This window comes from Acanthochromis polyacanthus, chromosome 18 (assembly GCF_021347895.1).
Source record: "Acanthochromis polyacanthus isolate Apoly-LR-REF ecotype Palm Island chromosome 18, KAUST_Apoly_ChrSc, whole genome shotgun sequence".
NCBI lineage: Eukaryota > Metazoa > Chordata > Actinopteri > Pomacentridae > Acanthochromis > Acanthochromis polyacanthus.
The window spans coordinates 32505266-32523163 of NC_067130.1; the positions used below are offsets into that span (position 1 = coordinate 32505266).

The 17898-nt window shown below is 36.5% G+C and overlaps 2 protein-coding genes across 2 annotated transcripts; one reads left to right on the forward strand and one right to left on the reverse strand.

Annotated features, from left to right (window-relative positions):
* Nucleotides 1-848: 848 nt before the first annotated feature.
* LOC127530962 (GTPase IMAP family member 5-like) lies at nucleotides 849-15028 on the reverse strand. Its single transcript, XM_051938968.1, has 5 exons — nucleotides 14886-15028; nucleotides 14106-14131; nucleotides 12055-12566; nucleotides 3753-4106; nucleotides 849-923 (listed from the first exon to the last, which is right to left on the reverse strand). Exons 1-5 carry the CDS (start codon nucleotides 15026-15028, stop codon nucleotides 849-851), a joined length of 1110 nt encoding a protein of 369 aa, XP_051794928.1.
* Nucleotides 15029-16374: 1346 nt separating this feature from the next.
* On the forward strand, nucleotides 16375-17311 carry LOC127530963 (GTPase IMAP family member 7-like). Its single transcript, XM_051938969.1, has 2 exons — nucleotides 16375-16400; nucleotides 16518-17311. The coding sequence occupies exons 1-2, from the start codon at nucleotides 16375-16377 to the stop codon at nucleotides 17305-17307; spliced, it is 816 nt and encodes a 271-aa protein (XP_051794929.1). The 3' UTR covers nucleotides 17308-17311.
* The last annotated feature ends 587 nt before the right edge of the window (nucleotides 17312-17898 follow it).

Genomic DNA, 17898 nt, shown 5'->3' on the forward strand with positions numbered 1-17898 from the left:
GCTGTTTGTTTATTAGCAGCACACTGGTCCATGATAATATAAGTGGGGAACACAATATTTATGTTTCTGTTCTGTAATTTTACTATTTTCAACAGAAGGTGGATTTCATCGTTGACACACAGATTTCAAATCATTAACCATCTTGCTGTTTTCTTGGTTTATTTTGAGTTGCAGGAGAAATTTCAAGCAAAATAACATAAAATAACATAAATCCTGTTTATGAACATCATTAGTCTTTGTTTAATCTAATTTTATTTAATTTTTTTTGAAAAAATTGTGTTTTTTTCTTTCATTTTGGATGGGGTTAAAATTGATGGTATGTTGATCAATTAAAATATGAAACCCACATATCCAACTTTTTCCCCTCAAAGCAGTACAAGATGTCACACAGGAAAACACACTGATACATAACAATACAGCTTTTAGATATTCACATTATTTATAATCTTTTTTCTTTAGGGTTGACATGTAAAGGGATACTTTAACAGATTTTATCACAAAAAATAGGGAAAATCTGCACGAACAGAAAATTGTTCTAAAATAATCGTTTTTCCTCGAATTCTGTTCATAAAACCGTGTGTACATTTTAAAGAATCAAATATCAACACCTTTTCATGTCAGTAATCAAACTTATGATCATTAAATAAATAAAAATTAATTATCAAATCATTTCATGGCAGGTTATTAGTCTTGAACGCCTTGAACAGATATAATCTCACAAAATGCTATTTCTACAACTGTAAAATGTCAACAGTAGATTTAAAAAATGTGTCTTTGCACAACAATTGTTTGTAAACTGTGAAATTGTGTTTGGTGAAGTAAAAAGTGGACAGAATAGAAAAGGTCTCTCAGATGAAGTTGGACGAGAGGACAGTCACACAGACTGTGAACATGGAACCTGAAAACAGGGACAAAGGAGACCCCTGGTGGACAACAGATGTAACATACAGCTCCATCCACACTCAACAGGGAAGTGATGCTTCCTGTAAATCCATGAGAATCTCACTACAATGTTTGCTGTGAAAAAGTTTCACCAACTAAAACTATGAACAGACTTGGTATAGATGTTTTCCCCTTCATCCAGGTCTGAAAAATAAAAAAATATTGTTTTCTTAGCTATATTTGGAGAACCATTTTGAAATTCCAGAAACCAATATTTTAGTTGTTGCGCTACAACTTGTCAAACCTGCTCAGTCAGTTATTTAAGTTCAACAAAAACAACTTTATTTTCAGTTCTGTAATCAAGTATTTTATATTAAAGTATTCTATATGTTTAGTTTTGTAATATTGTGACCTGCAGCTACACACGTGGACAAAATTGTTGGTACCCCTCAGTTAAAGAAGGAAAAACCCACAATTCTCACTGAAATCACTTGAAACTCACAAAAGTAACAATAAATAAAAATTTATTGAAAATTAAATAATCAAAAACAGCCATTACTTTTGAATTGTTGATTAACATAATTATTTAAAAAAACAAACTAATGAAACAGGCCTGGACAAAAATGATGGTACCTCTATAAAAGATTGAAAACTATTTGACCAGAGTGACATGATTAACTCAGGTGTGTCATTTAATTGACATCACAGGTGTTTCCAAACTCATAATCAGTCAGTCTGCCTATTTAAAGGGAGACAAGTAGTCACCCTGCTGTTTGGTGAAAAGGTGTGTACCACACTGAACATGGACAACAGAAAGCGAAGGAGAGAATTGTCCCAGGACATCCGAAAAAAAATGATAGACAAACATCTTAAAGGTAAAGGCTATAAGACCATCTCTAAACAGCTTGAAGTTCCTGTGACAACAGTGGCTCATATTATTCAGAAGTTCAAGACCCACGGGACAGTAGCCAACCTCCCTGGACGTGGCCGCAAGAGGAAAATTGATGACAAATTGAAGAGACGGATCATTGGAATTGTATCCAAAGAGCCCAGAGCAACCTCCAAAGAAATTAAAGGTGAACTCCAAGGCCAAGGTACATCAGTGTCAGATCGCACCATTCGTCGTTGTTTGAGCCAAAGTGGACTTCATGGGAGACGACCAAGGAGGACACCACTGCTGAAAAAAACTCATAAAAAAGCCAGACTGGAATTTGCAAAAATGCATGTTGACAAGCCACAAAGCTTCTGGGAGAATGTCCTTTGGACAGATGAGACCAAACTGGAGCTTTTTGGTAAGGCACATCGACTCTATGTTCATAGACTCAAAAACCAAGCGTACGAAGAAAAGAACACTGTCCCTACGGTGAAACATGGAGGAGGCTCAGTAATGTTTTGGGGCTGCTTTGCTGCATCTGGCACAGGGTGTCTTGAAAGTGTGCAAGGTAAGATGAAATCTGAAGACTATCAAGGCATTCTGGAGAGAAATGTGCTGCCTAGTGTCAGAAAGCTTGGTCTCAGTCGCAGGTCATGGGTCTTCCAACAGGACAACGATCCAAAACACACAGCCAAAAACACCCAAGAATGGCTGAGAGAAAAGCGTTGGACTATTCTAAAGTGGCCTTCTATGAGCCCAGATCTGAATCCCATTGAACATATGTGGAAGGAGCTGAAACATGCCATTTGGAGAAGACACCCATCAAACCTGAGACAACTGGAGCTGTTTGCTCATGAGGAGTGGGCCAAAATACCTGTTGACAGCTGCAGAACGCTCATTGACAAATACAGAAATCGTTTAATTGCAGTGATTGCCTCAAAAGGTTGTGCAACAAAATATTAAGTTATGGGTACCATCATTTTTGTCCAGCCCTGTTTCATTAGTTTGTTTTTTTTAAATAATTATGTTAATCAACAATTCAAAAGTGATGGCTGATTTTGATTATTTAATTTTCAATACATTTTTATTTATTGTTACTTTTGTGAGTTTCAAGTGATTTCAGTGAGAATTGTGGGTTTTTCCTTCTTTAACTGAGGGGTACCAACAATTTTGTCCACGTGTGTAAATCAAGCTGCACAGATCAATGAACAAATCAATAATCAAACCAAAACTGTTACAACAGACAATAGATTATATGTGATCAAAGCAGTTAGATAACAATCCAAACATCCAGTAATAATCTGTCACATTATCAAAGAAGTTCAGTTTAACATGTTGTGTTTGTTTTTTTAAAATCATGTTCTGCTGTTATTTCTTAAAAACATCAACTTTCAGATACAATCTTGACTGACAGATACTAAGAGAAAAATGTTAATTATTGTTGTTGAGTGAAGACACAGATTTAAATCAAGAAACACCCTCCAGATAACTTCCATGACTTTTGTCTTTATGTGTTTGAAAGTTTGCAGATTTCAGCAGAAGAACCGTCATATAAACCAAACCCAAGACAGACCTGCAAACCATAACCTATATTAACTTTGTGGATTAAAGTCATGGTGTCAGAGATGCTGTAGAAGGACACAAAACTCCACTTGCACTTGTCAGGGGGATCCAGGTGAACTCTGATTCTGGAGGACGGAGGACCTGAGACGGAAGTTCTGGAGTTGTTGTGTCTGAATTCATACCCATCAAGGAAACAATGTAAAACCCAGGACATGCTATTGCTTCCAAATGCACTTTCTGCTCCGGTTCGGCTGATACTTTTTGATGAGACAGCTATGAAAACTTCTCTTCCCTTCCACTCCACCTCCCAGTAACAACTGCCAGTCATACTCTCTCTACACAACACCTGATACCAGTCAGTGAATCTGTCTGGATGATCTCTACCTAAGGGTTTAGTAGTAAAACTATGCATAGCTCTGAATCTATCCTCTACCTTGATGCAGCAATGTGCTGTATTTGGATCCAGTGTGGTTTGACAGGAGTATTTTAAGAGTTCATCTCTGATCTTTTGATCTCCTTCTGACAGCAAAACCCCCACTTCAGCGTTCATCTGTGAGCTCTTGGTCGACTCTTCACTCAGAACGTTCTGAGGTTTATCCGTGGCGTCCGACACATCCGAGTCTGTGGCTTCACTGAGACGCCCCAGCAGGGTGTAGTTCTGCAGAAACTGGATGTGGTCGTCTGTTTGTGAGAGCAGCTCCAGCTCAGAGCTTCTCCTCCTCAGCTCGGCCATCTCTTGCTGCAGCACCTTCACGCCTTCTTCCTTCTCTCTGATCCTCTGCTGGATCTTCTCTCGATTCACTGCCAGCTCTCATTGCTTGCGTTTTGATTCTTCTTTTTGTTTTGACTTCAACACTGACAAAGGTTGAACTTTGTCATCCACCTTTTTGTCTAATTTTCTTAATTTACCTCTGACTCCCAGCATGACTCTTGTTTCCTCAGGATTTTCTCTGGACAGATTGATTGTTTATTATATTATGTTTATTTTGTATCTGCTTTACAACTGGTTACTTAATTTAAGTGTGTGATCATCAGCTATACAGCTTCCAGTAAAAGTCCGCTGCTTTCCTTTGTTAAACAGGTCCTCTGTTCCTTTTGGCTTCATAATTCTCTGCAAAATGAGTAAAATCTGAACTTTGCTTATTTCCTCTCATCTCTGCTGGTTAAATGTTTGAAAAGGAGTTTTTGTGTGACTGTTATGTAACTGCGTCCTCATATGCTGAGGGCCGGAATTTTTTATTTAGGGGGGTCTCCAGATATCAGGTTACCCAGAACTAGTGTGTACACATATTCACGCCTGCATGCAAAATGGGGACCGATTCACTGAATACGCAGGTATGTGTGAATTAATGATTTTAATTTTTTTTTTTTTATAGATAAACTAAATGCTCAGAGGGAAAGATCTGGGATTATCACACTGTGTGATATGTCAATGGATAGAAACAACATTTATATTGAAAGTCCAAAATTATAGAATGATGTGTCGTAATGTTTAGGCTATGTAAAACAGCTATTGTTTCTGACACAAATCAAGGTTTTTATCTTCTGATTGGCCAAAAAAATGCTATGTAAAATACACTTGCTTCATAGGCCTAATATAAAGATCAAAAATAGCAGTTTTTCTGTCATGTGTATTGACAGCAACACCTTTGACCAATCGCACTTTTTGCACTTTTTGCACTTACTACAGGTTTTTCCTCATGTCTGAATTCTTGCTTGTGTTGTACGTCGCTTTGGAAAAAAGCGTCTGCTAAATGAAATTGTAGAATTGTAGAATTGACACCACCAAAAACAATTGAAAAAAATAAAATACAGAAACACAAAAATGCCTCTTTGATTAAATGGGCATTAACAAGGTGTAAAGCATGCAAGTCTCACAGTTTGGGCCATCTAAAGGTTAGAATCTCCCAAAATTTCTTACAATTTTAATTGCAAACTTCAACAAAACAGAATCTCTACATTTTGGAAAAAAGGAATGAAATGATGAATTGATCAATATTTCACAGTTATCCACTGAGTTTAATTTTATTTTTCAATGCATTCCCTTTTTGAGCCAATTGAAAAACCTTGCTTTGTATCATCATAAATCACCAAAAAAGCAGAAATTAAACCACATATTTTTCATTTTGCAAATTTTTTTTTGACAGCAGTTTAGTACAACCATTTTAAATGCCATAGCAGGACTGCTGCCCAGGCATGTGATGCTCGGCCATATACGTGTTGGATTTTTCTCTATACAAAACACACAGTGGTGAAACTAGTATCCATCTTTTAATCTGAGTTATACGCCTCAAAAGGTTCCTTCAATTTCCCAAACATGAATAAACATCAAGACATTTTATAGATAGACACATAGCATATGAAAATAAATATGTAGATCTTCAATTCAATTCAATTCAATTCAATTTTATTTATATAGCGTCAATTACAGTCAAATCGTCTCAAGACGCTTTACAGAACCCATATGCCTGACCCCCAGAGCAAGCCCAAAGGCGACAGTGGCAAGGAAAAACACCCTTTTAACAGGGAAGAAACCTCGAGCAGAACCCGGCTCTATATAGGGGGAACCCATCTGCCTGCTGGCCGGGCAGGTTGAGAGGGACAGAGGAGGGCAAGGGGAAGGGATGGGAGAAGAGGGAGGTGTGGGAAAGCAAGGAAAACACAACACACATTTGGATACATGCATGACAGGATATGTGACACAGACAAAGTATAAGTCAACATTGAAAACTGACTCATAGTTTACTCTTATGATGTACGGCTCTGACATTAAACATACTCCATATATAGCTAGCAGTAAAATTCAAACAGTATGTAAGTTAGCATAACAAGTATAGTGAGGGCGATGCAGAGTTGACTGGTGGTAAAGGGGAGTTGGAAGTAGAGGGCTGGAGGAAGGTCAGCAGCAGCATCCCACAGTGGACATGGTGGAGACTGGACCAGCTGGTGGAACATCGACCGCAGATCTGAAGCATCCAGCTCTGGGACCAGGGACACTTGGAGAAATAGCACAGGGGCAAACAGAGTGAATGCACTGCAATAACGGTATACATATTAAATGTAAAGGTAGATAGAGAAGGGCTCAGTGCGTCAAGAGAAGTCCCCCAGCAGCCTAGGCCTATAGCAGCATGACTAGGGGCAGAACGAAGGGACGTCCAAGAGGGAGTCAGCTGTGCAATGAAGACACAAGCCGAACCCCTGTGGGTCACCCAGTCAGCCCCAACTATAAGATTTGTCAAAAAGGAACGTTTTAAGCCTGGTCTTAAAAATAGAGAGGGTGTCTGCCTCCCAAACCCAAACTGGGAGCAGGTTCCACAGGAGAGGCGCCTGATAACTGAAGGCTCTGCCTCCCATTCTACTTTTAGAAATTCTAGGAACAACAAGTAAGCCTGCAGTTTGACAGCGAAGAGTTCTACTAGGATAATATGGTACTAACAGATCTTTAAGATATGATGGAGATTGGCTGTTAAGAGCTTTATATGTCAGAAGAAGGATTTTAAATTCTATTCTGGATTTAACAGGAAGCCAGTGAAGAGAAGCAAGTATAGGGGAAATATGATCTCTTTTGCTCACTCCTGTCAGTACTCTCGCAGCAGCGTTTTGGATCAACTGTAGATGTTTGAAAGAGCTATTTGGACAACCCGATAATAAGGAATTGCAATAGTGAAGCCTGGAAGTAACAAAAGCATGAACTAATTGTTCTGCATCACTCTGAGACAGGATGTTCCTGACTTTTACAATATTACGCAGGTGAAAAAAGGAAGTCCTACAGACTTGCTTTATGTGCGAGTTAAAGGACATGTCCTGGTCAAAAATAACTCCAAGATTCCTCACAGTAGTACTGGAGGCCAATGTGATGCCATCCAGAGTAACTATTTGCTTTGAAAGCGAGTTTCTAAGATGTTTGGGGCCAAATACAATGACTTCAGTTTTGTCTGAATTTAGCAGTAGGAAGTTAAAAGTCATCCAGGTTTTAATGTCCTTAAGACAATCTTGCAGTCTAGCTAACTGATCAGTTTCATCTGGCTTTATAGATAAATACAATTGTGTGTCATCTGCATAACAATGGAAGTTAATACAATGCTTCCTAATAATATTGCCTAAAGGAACCATGTATAATGTGAAAAGTATCGGTCCTAAGACAGAACCCTGAGGAACTCCATGATTAACTTTAGTATGCTCAGAAGAGTTATTGTTGACATGCACAAACTGGAACCTATCTGATAAGTAGGATTTAAACCAGTCCAGTGCTGTCCCTTTAATGCCAATTGAATGTTCTAGACGCTGTAATAAAATTTTGTGGTCGATTGTGTCAAACGCTGGACTAAGATCTAACAAAACAAGTATAAAGACTAGTCCATTATCTGATGCTATGAGAAGGTCATTAGTAACTTTCACTAGAGCTGTTTCTGTGCTATGTTGCACTCTGAAGCCTGACTGAAACACTTCAAACACGTTATTCCTTTGTAAGTGTTCACATAATTGATTTGCAACTGTTCTTTCCAGAATTTTAGAGAGAAATGGTAGGTTAGATATTGGTCTATAGTTAGCTAACACATCTGGATCTAAAGTGGGCTTTTTAAGCAAAGGTTTGATGACAGCAACCTTAAAAGCCTGTGGTACATAGCCTGTTACTAGAGAGAGAGATTAATCAGATCTAACAATGAAGAATTAATTAAAGGTAAAATCTCCTTGAAGAGTCTAGTTGGGATAGGATCTAAAAGACATGTTGCTGGTTTGGATGTAGAAACTGTTGAAATTAGTTCAGAGAGACATATAGGAGTGAAGAATTCTAAAGATTCATCAGGTCTAACAGCCAATTCAAAAGCATCTGTGACATTTGTAGGAAGGGCCAGATTAATTTTATCTCTAATCATAACTATTTTATGTGTAAAGAAGCTCATGAAGTCGTTACTGGTTAAAGCTAAAGGAATACAAGGTTCAACGGTGCTCTGACTCTTTGTCAGCCTGGCTACAGTGCTAAAGAGAAACCTAAGGTTATTCTTGTTCTCCTCTATTAAAGATGAATAATAAGTTGTCCTGGCATTACGAAGAGCTTTTTTATAGATTACTAGACTATTTTTCCAAGCCACATACACTACCTCTGAATTAGTGGAATACCACTTTCTTTCCAGCTTTCGGGATGCCTGCTTTAAAGTCCACAGCTGGAATTATACCAAGGAGCAAGTCTTCTCTGAGATATAACTTTCTTTTTTACAGGTGCAACACTATCAAGAGTTGTACGCAGTGAGGCTGAAGCATTATTCACATAATAATCCACTTCTGTGGGGGTAAAATTATATTTGCCTTCTGATTTATCAGTAAATGTTGCTGAAGTAAACAGTGAGGGTATTATTTCCTTAAATTTAGATACTGAATTGTCAGACAAACACCTACTGTAATGATATTTGTTCTCAGCTGCTAAACAATCCTTTACTTTAAATTGAAATGTTATCATAAAATGGTCAGAAAGAAGAGGATTCTGGGGAAATACTGTTAACTCTTCAATTTCTATGCCATAAGTCAGGACAAGGTCAAGAGTGTGATTAAAACTATGAGTTGGTTTATTTACATGTTGAGAAAACCCAATTGAGTCTAATAGTGAATTAAAAGCTGTTGTAAGGCTGTCGCTGTCTACGTCAACATGAATGTTAAAGTCACCCACAATAATAACTTTGTCTGAACTGAGCACTAATTCAGATAAAAAGTCTGAGAATTGAGAGAAAAACTCAGAATAAGGAGCAGGAGGACGATATATAACAACAAATAAAACTGGTTTCTGAGCTTTCAAATTTGGATGAGAGAGACTAAGAGTGAGATTTTCAAATGAGCTGTAATCAGGTTTAGGCCTCTGGTTCAATTTTAAACTAGAATGGTAGATTGCTGCTACTACTCCTCCTCGGCCTGTGATTCCAGGAATATGACAGTTAATATGACTAGAGGGAGTTGATTCATTTAGGCTAACAAATTCTTCCTGCTGCATATATTACACCTTAACTGCAAGTTCACATAACATCAACATTTGTACTACATTTGTAGTTTAAACATTGCTGGACAAGAACGTCGCGTGACTTGATTCTAATAGAACACACTGAACACTAAAGTTTTTTGAAGAGAAAGATAGAGCACCACAACCCCTCCAGGAAAGAACGGTTGAGGGAACATCAGTAATAAAAGGCAGACAGACTGTTGTAGCTTTGAGTTCCCACTGTGACTGTATCTGAGATCTTTCATGTTTAAGCAAACTGTTTTTAATTTCAAATCAGAGAAAATACCCAACCGTTCAACTTGTGTGTCTTTAATGTTTATTATGTATGAAAGAAAATATAAAGATGGTTAACATGTAAGTCTTATGAAAGTGGTGATATTACATCATAAAAAGATTTCTTCACAGCAAGTTCTGCAATCCAAAAAATGTACCTTGTAACCACAACATTTTACTTAAACCTTTCTTGAAAATTTTTTTCATGGAACTTTATGCTTTTATTCCACAAAAATTCAGAAGAAAACACTATACTTTTTATAGTTGTATCACACATTTTTTTTACAAGCAAAACAAATGGAAACATTAAAAGATATCATGCATCAGTATAGACAAAGCTAAAACAGTCTGATCATCTTTCATTTAATGATGCTAAATGTTGTGCGGTTCCATTTTCACAAATGTGTGTCTGCAAGAAATGATTCATCCACTGGGGGGCAGCAAAGACCAGGCTGTGAAGCTCATAGTAAACACTTTTACGACATAACAGCAGGTGTTCATCTACAGCAAACTGTATGCCTCAACCATAGACCACCCTATTGGCAGGGCAGAGATACCAACCCAAAATCAATTAGAATTTTCATCTAGAATACAATTTATATCTTTTTTCTGCTCTCCCATTCCTGGGGAAGAAAGAAAATGGATTTTTAGTTGAATGGAAATAAGTTGTGGCTGTTGCGACTGGTTTAAGAAATAAACTCGAACCACGGGTAAAACATCAGGCGTAGAAAGCTTTTTTAAAAAGCAGAAAACACAATAAAGGAGGTAAAGCACAGGATCAATTAAGGTTTGGTTTTCAAGGATATTGTTTTATCCAAGGTGGGCGACTTACTTTTTAATTTGACTCCTAAAGTTAATAGCTTCTGTGCATATTTCTTTGTGAAGTCTTTCAATTTATTTCCTTGCTATTTGAATAATTTCAGGACTTGTAGCTCATTCTCCTGCTTCTTCCACTATTTTTGTTCAGGTTTATAATTTTTAGACAGCATTTCTATTATAGTGCTGGCTTTGTCTCAAATGAGCCTTCCTATGTTCATGGGGTAGAACTACTTTTAGTATGTTTGTGTCATTTATCAGAACATGCTTCACCAGGGGGTGTCCAACATTTGCAATGCTGTTTGTTTGTTTTTTTAATCTTCCCTTGCTAGTGAATTGTATTTATTCTTGCATTTAGTAAATTTCTGCAAATTAGATTAATGGGTTCATGGCAGAATTGAAATTAGTACCAGGTGGTATCTTGCTACTCGTGAAAACGTTATTGAGGACATTTCTCAAAGTATTTTGTTTTTATCTTTCACTACACCAGTAAAATAATCACAGGACAGATGAAGTGTACACATTCAAGTCTATTAAACACAGCACTTTAATAAAAAAAATACTCCACACACAGCACATCAATGATTCTGTATAAGAAATATATTGTCATCTTTATTAATTGACCAGTTGACCAGGTTTGAGTATCCCTCTTCAATACACACTGTTGCTACTTCCCTTTAATTATTATTATTATTTAATTGGTATATCAGTTTTGTTACCTGATTGATATTTATTTTAAATTAGTTTGATTATTCTTTTGTTTTATCTGAATTCAGCTCTGATGGAGATAAGGGTAAATAAGGTGTAGAGTATGCAAGTCTCAGAGTTTGTGTCTTTAAGCTCTAATAGTTAGAATCTCATGAAATTTCTTATAATTTTAAGTACAAACTTAAAAAAAATCAACAATATATTTTAACATATCACCTGACAGTAAAAATTATTTGTAAATAGTGAAACAGTTCTCTGTTTCATTAACAGAATCTCTACATTTTGAAAAGGAATGGAATGATGAACTGATCAATACTTCACAGTTATGCATTAAGTTTAGTTTTTATTATCCACTGCATCCCCTTTTTGAGCTAATTAAAAAAAATGCTTTGTTTAAGGATCAATCACAAAAAAGTAGAAATTAAACAGCACATTATCATTTTGTAAAATTTGTGCAATAGATTAGTAAAACCCTTTCAAACACCACAGCAGAACTACTGACCAGCTGTGTTATGCTCAGCTCAACATGTGTCGGACTTTTCTCTATACAGAACACAGTGGTGAAACTAATATCCATCTTTTTATCTGACTTATATGTCTCTGAAGGTTCCTTCAATTTCCCAAACATGAATAAACATTAAAACATTTTATGGATAAACACATTAAATATTCAAAAAGTTTGTAGAAAAGAGCAGATCTTAACATATATTACACTTTAACTGCAAGTTCACATAACAACACATTACATTTGTAGTTTAAACATTACACAGACTGGTACATAGACGCTGGAAGTACTTTGTTATCTGGACATTCAATGTGAATCAAGCTAAGATATAGAGCACTCACAGAATGTTGTTTTTTCTTTTAACTGTGGAAATGTTTCAAAATCTGAAATTTTCTTGAAGAGCTCTATGACTTGTTTAGAGTTTTTGGAGGTGTTCTGGAATACATGGAAGCGACCGTCGCATGCTCGCACCATGGAGTCGAGGTAAGTCCGTTCAGCAATGAAACTCTCTTCCTGGCCTTTTGCATTCTCTCCATGTGTCAGCAGCACGATTGTGCTCTCCCTGATCCTCCAGCCAAGCTTTTTCTCCAGCCTTTCTAATATTCCCCTCTCACCATCTGTAAACCGACCCATCTGTATCACCAGTAACACCACACAGCGTCCTGGCTGACAGTACTTCTTACACTCCTCTACATGTGTCTGAGAGTCTACATCCTCATCAGAGAAATCTGGGGTGTCGATCACTCTAACCAGCCTGCCGAACACATCTATCTCTTTGAATTCACACTTGGAGGTGACTGGTGTGGAGCTCGGCCTGGATTTAAAAAGCTGATTTGGATCCAGTTTGGGATCCATAGCAGTCAGGATGGTGTTTCCAGATGCACTCTTTCCAGTCCCAGTTTGTCCCAGCAGAACTATGTTGAATACTCGTGGTGACATGGAAGATTTGCTCTCATCTGGAAGAAGCAGTTGGTGCAAATTTTCAATTATTCCATCAGCAGTTACCAATGATTTCTCTAGGGGGCATCAGAACTAAAGGAAGTCATGAAAATCTGAGATAGCTTTATTTTGCCTCTGCATTTGTTTATTAGCAAAGGGATACTGCAAAATAATAATAAAAAAACAGTAATCATCAAAGTTATATGTATTGTGTTCTATCTTCTAACATGTACCCATTGCTTGTTCTGGTGCTTTGTATGAGGGTGCATAAGTACTTGGCAAGCGTACTGGACTGAGGACAAATATAACATACTTATCTGTCAAAAGTTTGGACACACCTTTCTATTCAATGCTTTTCATTTATTTCTTTTTTTTTTTTTACACATTTTCAATTAATACTGAAGATTAACACTTTTTTGTTTCGAACTTTATTCCATCTGTATTATTTTGTAGTTTGGATGTCTTCAATGTTCATCTACAATGTAGAAAATAATTAAATAAAAACCATTGAATGAGGAGGTTTGCCCAAACTTTTTTTCTGGTAGTGGATAACATGCATATATTTTACAACAAAAACATACATCTGTACATGACATACAATGAACACTGAAGTATGCAGAATTTGTGGCGATTTTGAAGAGAATGTATTTTTATGAGGAGCAATGTCCAGCAGTCTAAGATCAGCCCAAATATAAGGAATTACTGTCATTATGCACCAAAAATAACACAATAGTGATGCTCCACAAAACAAGTAGAAAGGGATAACAAGTTTACGGTGTTACTCACATCGTGAATGAATGCGGGAACCTACAGAATTGAAATGTAAATGATACAGGTATCAGTAAATATAATGACAACATGAACTACTGTTAATAATAACAATAACAATAAGCCCATATTTGTGACATTTATAATTGATTTAGCTGTTTCTGTGTCTACATGAAGTGAGAAATAACACTGAAGCTGCTTATACAATGTAAACAAATTAGAAAACATTTCAAACAGTACAAGCACTGCTTGTGTTCCCACCTTGTTGTACTTTATTATAGTTAACTTTTTAAAGTAACAAAACACTAAAAATGTATTCAGAAGACCAATGTCCAACATGTACTTCAATACATTCTGTAAGATTTTTAAAAAAAACAAAACATCAAATTTACTGATTTAGATGTTAACATCAGCCTAATATTATACAAATTTTGAACTTAAATTTCTGTGTTTGTAGAAGTCAGGTCCTCTCCATTATCTTAACTTCAGACATTCAAATAAGTCAAATAAAAATCATTTTGATTGTAGAGGAAAAACTGTTCCTCTAACTCTTTTATAGTTTGTTGTTTAAACATAATTTTACAAGAAGTTGTCATAACGTAAAAAGACAAATGTAAACTGTTGTATTAAATTTGTTTGTTGAACCCAAACATTATGTGAATTAAATTAGTGTCTGAGTGTAATTTATTTATTGTCTGTACATTTATTTATATTTAAAATCTAATTGCTAATGATGATATTCAAAATATTGTCCAATATCCCAACATACATTTCAAACAAAGACTTACCTGATCTCTCATGATGATCGTCATTTCTGAAACAATAATCAGAATATAAATGACAACAAACAAATTCATAACAGATCTTCACATTAATATCTGTTTTTGGAGCTAGCTTGTGTTTTCAGCGGGTTTCCTCAGCAAAAAGAAATTTATGGAAAGACAAAACATAATACTGCTTTTTTTTTTTTTTGCAGGAACCCAAACTGGCATACACCAAACACCATTCAGTGTGAGTTACTGAAGCTCCCGAGGAGCACTTGTCATCAACTTGTGCATTTAACATTAGTGATCTAACAGATCTGATGAACTCCAAAACATTTGTTCTTTTCTACAATAATAAATCACATTATATCAAACCCTTTAATTAGTCTGCCATTGTTGTTGTTACTATGGATATCAGTGACCATTGTTGCATTAGTTGTGTCAGAAACACGAGAAAAATTAGATCTTTTCCAGACACAACTCTTCAGAAACCTGCCATAAGAACATATACAAAGGAACAGGAGCTTCATGAAATGGGACTTAGTGTCCACAGAAAATACACATAATAACTGACTTGCACAAACGAACTTTTTACATTTTCAAATCTTTTTTCTTTTCTTCATGATTTCTTTACTGCAGTCTTTGTTGTTGTATGGGAATAACTGATGCTTTGAACATCACTTTATACAGCTATAGACCAAATGTTCACTCAGGGTTGCCATCTTGATGTGGAAGCCACAGAAATTGAACATAACAGAAATAATAAACATAATAAGAACTGATGTACACAAATTAAGCTTTTACCTTGTCCTTTTCGATTCATTCCTCTCTCTCTTCTTAACTTCCTTAACGTGGTTTCTGTCATCGTACTTGAATTCCAGAGAACACCACTTCTTACAGTCATCGACCAGATGTTCACTGAGTGTTCCCAGTTCGATGTTGAACATTTCCTTCAGCTGACTGAGTGACTTGTGGCTTTTATAGTTTTCAAACACAACAACTAAGTGTTTTGTGACATTTTCTCCAAAGACTTTTTGAAGTTTAGTGATTTGAGAAACAACTTTATCCATCTGAGCATTTTGTGAATCTACTGCCAGTATGAACAGATGATGGCCATCATCAGTATGTGCCATGAAGTCAATCATCTGCTGGTTCTCATGCGGACATTTCTCATTAAAGAAATCATCAGTACTGATGATTTTGAAAGGGTTGTTCACTTCATTCAGTGTTTTATCAGAACCATTTCCATTACTACGGATTTCATTTTTAACGATATAGTTGAACTCCGGGTTCTTGCCGAGCAGAGCGATGGGGAACATGTTGGGATATCCTGCTGAAACACAAACAATAATGTTATACAACTATTAGTAGTCAGAGAAATCATATGTTACAATCTCTTTTGACAAGGCAAGACAAGTTAGTGGATTGATTCTAGATATTTTAAAGCAGTAGATCATATCTGCATGTTCCTGGAAGGGAAATAATATGTTAATTAATATATTCTGTGACATATGGTTCTTGAGAAAGACAATAAAAAGCTAATTTCTTCACTGAATATGTAAAACAAGAGTAAGAAGCAATAATGAAAGAACTGAAAATTTTCTATATGTTTTAACTCAAGTGAATTTGCAATGAGCAGTTAATTAATTTAACATCATAGAGAATTCATACGCATTTACCATGAACAATTATTGAGTTAATCAAGAACACAGAGTAGCAAACATATAAATGGAGCTGTGTGTCAAAATATAAAAAAACAAATATTTACAATTATTTTTAACATGAAATAATAGGTCACAAGACTGAAGAATAAAATGAAATTGCATAAACATACAATTTTCTCCTAATTTAATATTATGATTGAATATCAGAAGGAGTTTTAAAAACAATTTCTTTCTGAGTAACTTCTCATGGAGTCACAAACTGAAAGCCAACAAAGTCCCAATAAATGATTTCAAGAAGCATTTTAATTTGTGATTTTTCAATATTAAACACAATCTGTCATCTTTATACAAATTTTTATACAAGTGCTGTAGTAGATGTATAAATGGAACATCAAAACAAGGAAAGAGTTACTTACGTGGAGCCTTGGTAGAACCCTTCTTGTCAGATTCCTAAAGACAGACAAACTGCAGCTTCCACTAGAGTCTCTGAATCAGCTTTGATCAGACAGACTGTTATTGAAATAGGCTGATAAACTGAATCCTCCCTGTGGGCGGAGCTCGGGAAACTGTTTCAAGCCGAACAGTGGAGATCTCTGCTTCTGTTCATTCTCCAAAAGTCAAGAGCAGAAATGGGCAACGCTATCCCCAAGGGTGAGTCTCGATCTTTTATGCAGATTCCTTATATTCTCTTTATACTGCAATTAGCACTAGGAAGTATCACACATGATCTATAAATAAATTTTACAATATTTTCATTCAATAAATACATCAGGAATAAACAGAATATATTTCTTTCTGCAGGTGATCCTCTGAGGATTGTGATGGTTGGAAAAACTGGTGTTGGGAAGAGTGCCGTTGGTAACAACATCTTGGGCAAAAGTAAAGATGTTTTTAAGTCTGAAACAAGTTCAGAATCAGTGACGGCGACCTGTGAGAGAGAAACGGCTGTATACTCCAGAAGGATCATCGTGGTCGACACCCCTGGTATTATGGACACGTCTAAAAGTGCAGACAGCATAAATAAAGAGATCGCAAAATGCATCCATATGTCGTCTCCAGGCCCTCACGTCTTCCTGCTGGTCCTTCAGATCGGCAGATTCACCAAAGAAGAAGAAAACTGTGTGCAGGCCCTGGAGAAGATGTTTGGACCAAAGGCATCGAACTACATGATCGTCCTGTTCACTCATGGAGACAAGCTGAGTCAGGACAACATGAGCATACATGACTATCTGCAAACCGGCCATGTGAAACTCAGAGAGCTGCTGAACAGATGTGGCGACAGGTTTCAAGTCTTCAACAACAAGAGCAAGGACAAAATTCAAGTGGTCGAGCTGATCAAGAAGATTGATAAGATGGTGTCAGCAAATGGGGGATCGTACTACAGCGATGAAATGTTCGAAAAGGCCCAACAGATTCTGCAGCAGAGTCCAAACAAAGACACAGAAGAGCCGCTGATTCACAACGCATCCTTCATGACTGAACTGCTGGAAAAAATAGTCCAGTTTCAGGTCACACTGTCTGCATCAGACGAAGGTGACTCAGACCCAAGATCCTCCAAATGACTTCATTATGTGGCCTTAATCTGATGTAAACAGTCCTCACTACTTTGGTTTAATCACAGTAGGTTTAGACACAAATATTACTGTCATCAATCAATTATCAATAATATCATGTTAGTTATTAAATGAAGTCACGTATAGTTTATGCATCTAATTAATATTATATTTTGTGAAATAATGAGTTGATGCATTAAGACTCAATTGTAAATCCAACTTAGCTGAACTGTTGTAATGAACTCTCACACTGTCTCTTAGTGGACCTGCAAAGTATTTTGTTTTATTGTTTTTACTTTTGGGGTCATTGCCTCTTAAAAGCAAATTAATTTATTATTTAGTGAATGGAAATGTTCAGAATAGCATTACTTTTTAACTGACAACTAAGTCAGGAAAAGATGGTTTTTACCTTGCTGACTTTCGAACCACGTCTGCTGTCTTCCTCAGACAGTCATCTGACATGGGATGACGTGTCCTTTTTATCATGTGACCGATATGACAGATCTGTCAGAATCTGTCAGACCAGCCACGCCCCCCGCCGTCTGGTGGTCTCTGGAGGATGGAGTCCCAGGTATGTGAGAGGGTATAGGCCCCCTGGTC

What these genes read in the sequence shown, in the direction of transcription:
- LOC127530962 (XM_051938968.1), bottom strand. Translation starts at nt 15,028, where the DNA reads ATGTTCAACATCGAACTGGGAACACTCAGTGAACATCTGGTCGATGAC. An exon ending in AATGAATCGAAAAGGACAAG is followed by an intron (nt 14,132 to 14,885) that starts GTAAAAGCTTAA and finishes TTATTGTTTCAG; the next exon opens with AAATGACGATCATCATGAGA. An exon ending in CATGCGACGGTCGCTTCCAT is followed by an intron (nt 4,107 to 12,054) that starts GTATTCCAGAAC and finishes AATCGAGAGAAG; the next exon opens with ATCCAGCAGAGGATCAGAGA.
- LOC127530963 (XM_051938969.1), top strand. Translation starts at nt 16,375, where the DNA reads ATGGGCAACGCTATCCCCAAGGGTGA. An exon ending in AACGCTATCCCCAAGGGTGA is followed by an intron (nt 16,401 to 16,517) that starts GTCTCGATCTTT and finishes TAAATACATCAG; the next exon opens with GAATAAACAGAATATATTTC.